The 7,110-nt window shown below is 41.5% G+C and overlaps 1 protein-coding gene across 1 annotated transcript; it reads left to right on the top strand.

Annotated features, from left to right (window-relative positions):
* The first annotated feature begins 3,665 nt into the window (after positions 1 to 3,665).
* Positions 3,666 to 4,598, top strand: LOC142483389 (olfactory receptor 11A1-like). Its single transcript, XM_075583466.1, has one exon. The coding sequence runs from the start codon at positions 3,666 to 3,668 to the stop codon at positions 4,596 to 4,598; it is 933 nt and encodes a 310-aa protein (XP_075439581.1).
* The last annotated feature ends 2,512 nt before the right edge of the window (positions 4,599 to 7,110 follow it).

The following is a 7,110-nucleotide window of genomic DNA, read 5'->3' as shown; positions in this document are numbered from 1 at the left end:
CTCAGAAAGCCGGGGGCATCGTCAATGTGGGTTATAGAATGGAGCTTACCCCCCGCCAAAACACTTTGTTTAAAGGGGAAGCCCCATCTATAACGCACATTGTGGCTTTGCAGGTGCTGTGTTAGGGGCTTCAGCTCCTGTCGGCGGAAGATCGTTATTCTTGAGAGGTCATTGTAGATTTGAATCTGCTCGCCTTGGAACGGGATTTGGTTCATTCCTCTGCTCTTCGTTATAATTTTCTCCTTCGTCGTATAGGAGTGAAAGCGGGCGATGACATCTCTCCTTCTCTTTGGGTCCTCGCGTCTTGGGCCGAGGGCTCTGTGAGCACAATCTAGCTCCATATCTTCCTTTTTTAATTGAGGGACTAGTTGCAGGAAAAGTTCTTGTAGGTAGGCCGTGAGGGCCTCGGCGGGGACCGACTCTGGGATATTCCGAAACCTTAAGTTCTGACGTCGGTCCCGGTTTTCCTGGTCCTCTAATCCGTCTTTCAGGCGGTTAATTTCCTGGTTGAGACGGTTAATCTCGTCCTCAGCCGAGGACTGTACTGCTTCCACCTCCTCAACCTTGGTTTCCAGGGTCTCTGTTCTGTGGGAGATTTCAGTAATTTCCTGATTTATTTTATTGATTGCTTTATTAACATTTTGGCTGACATCTTTTCGCAACTTTGAAAACATTTGGGACATGTAGTCCTCCAGGAAGTCCTTAGTTATAAGATGACTAGCCGTTATATTCTCCGGGAGGGGTTGCTCGCGGGCGGGAGTGCATGGCACGCTGGGGTCGGCGCCATCTTGGCTGAGCTCCTCCAGGTCTCCCGGGTGCTTCGTTGGGGTGAAGTATGCCGAGACACTCTGCATCGGCCCTTTTTTTTGCTGCTTAGCCATCCTGATTGTTAGTGTGCGTTGCCCACTCGTTTTTTCGGCGCTTCAAGGGGTTTTTATGCTCTTTCTAACACCTTATAGCGGAGGGGAATAGGGAGCTCAGAGTTAGGTGTGCATATGAGGTGACGTCACCACCGGAAGTCGGGTTTTAGGATTTTTAACACCATGGATTGCAGTTATTTTCATATACAGGTATCAGGCTCTGTTTTGGGGATCCATGATAATTGATTGTCACAATTTGATATTGTACCACTTCTGAACTTTTCTTTCCCAAACACTTGGGTTGTAGAGATGGAAACTATAATGGCATACTTTCCTGTGATACTCCTTTCTTATATATATTAATTGTGACATGTTATCTATCAGTTATTCTCACTGTTTCCAGGATTCCCTTCACCTCTGTGACACAGAAATTCTCCTGTCCCAGCCTTTCTCCTCTGACCGTTATGTTCTTATTTTATGGGACAATGATAGCTGAGTTTGTGGTACCACCCAATAAAGATTCATTGGAAGTAACCGTGTGTGCTTAGGTGACTCCATTGTTTAACTTCATCATATACATTTGGGGTAATCCAGTGGTTTGGGGAAATTTGTGTAATTGTATGAGGCAGATTGGTGAGAAGCAAACATTTAAACAGATCAGGTGTCAACATATACATCAGCATAGTACAATATGGGGGTAGGGACACAAAGTAAATTACATTGAATTTCAAATGCAATGAAACAGTAGGTAGTGAGATCCCTGATCCAAGAAGCTTACAATCTAAAAGAAATGGGAGAGTGATGACACAAGGATAAGTGGGGGCACTCAGCGTGGTATTATCCATAAATAACTAAACCAAATCAAGGAAAACATGTCCCCTCAGTCACATTGTTATTTAGTATATGTGAAGTTACGGTATTTGTCTAAACGTTTAATGGGATTTTATTAAATATCAAGTATATTATAAATTATGAAAAACAGCGCACAGCGCAATAGTGAAGTATGTAAAAAGTGTCAAAACATTTATAGGGTAATAAATCTGCGTACATCCAAGAGTTAAAAACAAGCATTCCATGTAACAAGATACGGGTTACCAATCTCTGTAGCAGGATTCGGTAGGATCGTTCACTCCACGTCCCCGGTGTTGCGATCTCTGGCTTCTAGAACCATGGGATGCACTTCAGGTAGGTGGCTACCTCTTTAGAGTGGTCTCGATCTCATTAGGTGTAGGTATGAGATCGAGACCACTCTAAAGAGGGACTTTTTCCTTACTTTTACGGAGACAAAGAGTTATCTAAAGATAATTGTAGTATGATAGATGGTAGAAATAAGTCCTTTCCTTGAACACTCAGATGTCCCTATTATCTAAGGGGTTGGAGTTGTGGTTGGCATACAGAAATGTTGGATGTGTTCAGGGTATATTGATGATGTGTCAGAAGAGATGTACAACATACAATCTCACCATAGTCACTGACTGGCATTAACATTGGTAAGAAACGTTATCTTCCGTCCTAGTGACCGAGGCAAGATTTGTAATGTTGTGTATCTTCCATGTAGTCCATAGCTACATTACACAACCTGAAGTCCAATTCTTTCTTATAGGAAGCAGTGTGTGAGCTAAATAATTTTACAGTACAGCTGTGATGTTACCCGATGAAGGACAATGAGAGGTTGGAAAGCTTGTAACATATCAACTGCCTTAATGGCGCACACACTCAGACCTAGATAACTTTCCATATATGTTGGTTTACTCTTCTTATTAACTAATACTTACTTATTAATACGGTCCAAATTATACACTACAACATACAATAAATATGGGCCTAGCCTTAGTACAGTGTGTGGATACTGTAAGATCTGGCAAATAACCCCAAAACCTACAAACACCTTCTGTACCATATGTGTAAGCCGCCACTATGGTGTTTATTGGGTTACAAATTGGAATACTCAAAGCTAGCACATTGGAATACTGAAAGCTAGCAAAATTAGCTTAATAATAGCAGCTCTGTACCAGGCCCCCAGAGATGATGGAAGGCTCTCAGGTGGAGAATGGGCATGTGTGATGAGAAAATAAGATGGCCCTCAGCCAGACAGGTACTGAGAGGTACAGAGAAACAGCTGGAAGTCGTCAGAGAAGGACAGGAATTTGACTGGAAACAACTATATATTATTGTATCTTATCAGAGCTCTCCTTATTACATATTAGGCACATACATAGCGGACTCTCCCCTCTGTACTTGAATTAGTGCATTGTATTCTGTATAACACATTGCAATAATGTGTCCTTACATTAGTGGGGGACTCCTTGTTTATTTCAGATGCCAACACACACAAGTGGAAAATAACTCTCTATGCACAAACTTTGCTCTAAAACAGCATTGAAACCTCTGTTCTCTGATGTCAAGATGTTTGCCAAATAGTATTCTTGGTTAAAAGCCTTTTTTTAAATAGTGAAGTGTTATAGAATGTGTACTTACCTTAGAAAATGTTACATTATTTGTGGTCTTTTAATGCATGAGATTTCTATCCTACAAAGAGGTTTCCATCAAATGTGACCTTAATCAATATTGTATTTGCTTAATATTTACTAGTTTTAGTAGATTTTTGCCATACACTGTATTTTGTGATATAATATTTATCTTACTTGTTCTAACCAGTCAGTGATCCTAACATTACCCTTATCGTGGTCCTGTTATCATATCTCCTGCATTCCCATTATAATGACTATTATCTGTTACTGGACACACTCCCTATAACTTCTTTCCCTTTGGCATATTGCAGGAAGAGGGAAGGATCAGATCACAATGCGTGTGGAGAACCAGACAAGAGTTACAGAATTCCTCCTCCTGGGATTTAAGGATCTTCAGAGCCTCAGGATTCCCGTCTTCTGTCTGTTTCTCGGGATTTACATTATGACATTAACTGGAAACCTCCTGATCATCGTGTTGGTGTCAACCAGTTACAAACTCCACTCTCCCATGTACTTCTTCCTGAGCCATCTATCTGTAACTGACATCATCATTACTGCAACTATTGTCCCCAACATACTCCATGGTATATTGGAAGGAGGAGCCACCATTTATTTTAATGGCTGCATTACTCAATTTTTTTTCTTTGCTGTCTCATTAACTACAGAGAGCTTCCTTCTTACAGTGATGTCTTATGACCGATATTTGGCCATATGTCACCCTTTGCGTTATACCTGCATTATGGACACCAGGCTCCAGTATCATCTAGTTTTCTGGTCTTGGTTCTTTGGATTCACAATAGCACTATTTATTGCTACCCAGCTAGGTATGTTGCAATTCTGTGGCCCCAATGTCATTGACCACGTATTCTGTGATTTTGATCCACTTCTAGAGTTGTCCTGCATCGACCCCTCCATTTTGAAACTGGAGGATCTTGTTTTCACTGTGCCGATAATCATCTTATCATTTTTCTTCATCATTGCAACTTATGTCTGTATCTTCCTCACCATCCTCAGGATCCCTTCCACCAGTGGGAGACAGAAAGCCTTCTCCACCTGCAGTTCCCACCTGACTGTTGTGTTTTCATTCTATGGAACGTTGATTATCATATATCAGGTCCCATCAAGAGGACACTCGGTCAATTTCAAAAAATTGCTGTCTTTGCTGTATATTGTGGTGACCCCATTTTTTAATCCCATAATATACAGCCTAAGAAGCCAGGAGATTAGGGCAGCCTTCAGGAAACTGGTTAGCATGAAAACTAGATAAACGTAACAAATGAAAATGCCTCATTCACAAATAAATAAATATGTCTACTTCATTTCCTGCCCATGGAGACTGTTTTGGCAGATAGAGTAAACATAAGTAATGAAAGGTTAGACATTGTTTTGGAAAATAAATGTGTACAAGGATATGATACAGGGATATACAGTATATATATATATTTCCGGCTTTATCTTCCTACAGAGAAGATTTGGATTTCCTATCACTATAGGACATTTAACCAGTTTTGTTTCATGGTTCATATTCAGTATTGAATAAGCTTAATCAAGGTTCAGGTATACACACACGTGTTTTATGTTATATTTTAATTTTGTATGCTAAGAAAAGTATAATTTTTACTTTATATTCATATATATATACTTAATATTTACTTGTATATATTTATATATATATATATATATATATATATATATATATATATATATATGTACATAGAGCTTGTTTTATCCAGTTGCATTTAAAAAAAGTTCAGATGGTTATAGTGAGACTTTTTTGCAAGGTTGATATTAGAGTAAGGCACTCAATCCTATAGGTAACTTTAAACAGTAAAGAAATTAAGGAGGATTAATATTCTCTATGGTTCCCCTGGTGTAATTAACCTGTTTGGTGATGTTTTCTCTGTGGCGTTGTAATGCTCTCGATCTTATGCGAGCAGGTGAATCAGGATATCCTTATTTATTAATCAAGCCATTACTTATAATGCACATCACCCTCTCGGTGATTCGTGCAGGGATGGTGTTATTATTCTTTACATGGTTCAGTAAGTCACTCTGCATGAGCGATGCCCTCTCGGCAAAGATTTATCCTGTATGAATGTCGCCTCTCCTCCTGCCGCGCAAGTCTTTGCGTTTTAGCTGCAATTGGATTACTGTGTCTCAGTGCAGTTGCTGTCCCTCGCAGCCTAGTCCGCTGCCGCTTGATCATTGTGTGTAAATGTAGCCTTTCCGGTTGATCACGGGCTACACAGGTCTCTGCCGTATGGAATACAGCAAACTCTGTTTGCGCCGACCACACAGCAGCGTTTCTCCGGGGTGTCTACACCAATAGGGCAGTGGTGCGGTACAGCACGGCAGCTGCTCACCGTGATCGACTTGGCCTCCACTGCTCAGGTTGTGTTACGTAGCAGCAGCTTAACAGCTGATGTCCCAGCGTTGATTGAATCTTGCGCCAATTCGAGAGACGGACATGTAATTGCTATGGGAGCTCACAAGGCCCCGGGTTCTCACCCTACGCATTTCACCTATCATAAGCTTCCTCAGGGGCACCAAATGCCAATATGTCGGATTATTAAGGAGCATTTTTGATCTCCCATGGGTTGGTCCTGGTTTTAGTAGTCAGAATAGCGTTTGAAAAAACAAAGTCCTCCAGCGCGTGGTTCTATTTCTTCATCCCCAGTTTATATGTAGGAGAGAAAAAAGAGGAATCCAACAGGTGAAACGCGTTTGATGTTTTTTGGATACTCTGAGCCACCATATCTCTGGGAGACAGTGCTTTACCCAACCAGCAAAAAGAAATCAGCAGAGTTACCAACACATGTGCAGACCAAGACCAGGAAGAGGAAACCAGGCTGTGCACAAGCCTGAGGGAGCCTCTGCATGTTGTGGGGCTAGCTGATGACTGGAAGCTGGGACAGTGACCGCACAGACATTCGCAGGAGAAGGGATCAGTGTGGAGAGACTGTACCAGAGGATACATGCTGCAAAGCCAAATCACAAAGCTTTTGTGTTTGTCCGTTTGTGAGTGCACCTTTTATCTTTATATTTTACTATGATTAAAACGTTATTATGCCATATTCTTCTCCTCTCTATTTTCAAGTCACCATTAAGAATAACCTGGAGGAGTACATCTAGTGGGAAATAAGCACAGGCATGTGTTTAGTTCTCTAGCCTCAGTTTTTTCTGTCATTTAAAGTGATACCTACTTATATTACACCACTTGTTTGTGGTATGTGTTTTCTCTCTTGTTTCTCTCCTACATACTGCTGCGACACACTTTATTCGAGCAAATACCCAGTATGTACCTGGCAGATACCTGGAATGCGCCGCTCCTCACCTCTGACAAGCCCCGGTGCATTTGCTTTCCCAGCCTGGGTTCATGCCTGGCTGATGGGCGGCTGATCTGTTAAATGATAATGATTAGGATTTAATAGGCTGCAATGCTTCGCGTGTCTACCAGATGGCATAAATTCATGAATTGTAATGCAGTATATATATATATACTGTGCAGTATTGCAGCCAGCGGGAATAAAATACTTCAATCCCTGCCTGGAAAATAACTCAATGCACTAGGGCAGAAAACAGTCACAAACCTCAATACACCCGGGTATACCCGAATTCGTGGGACTAGCCGAGCTCGAATAAAGTGTGTCGCCAGTGTATACACTGGAGATTAAGAAATAGAACCACGAGGCGCATGCGCGATGGCAAGGGAGGTAGACGCTTAGGCTAAGAGCTCCCGTCCCCGCCACGCGAAATACATAAAAACGCATAATTTTAAA

This window comes from Ascaphus truei, unplaced genomic scaffold (genome assembly GCF_040206685.1).
Source record: "Ascaphus truei isolate aAscTru1 unplaced genomic scaffold, aAscTru1.hap1 HAP1_SCAFFOLD_325, whole genome shotgun sequence".
Lineage (NCBI taxonomy): Eukaryota > Metazoa > Chordata > Amphibia > Anura > Ascaphidae > Ascaphus > Ascaphus truei.
This window is presented reverse-complemented; position numbering and strand designations above follow the sequence as displayed.

Coding starts and splice junctions, on each gene's coding strand:
- LOC142483389 (XM_075583466.1), top strand. CDS start 3,666: ATGCGTGTGGAGAACCAGACAAGAGTTACAGAATTCCTCCTCCTGGGA.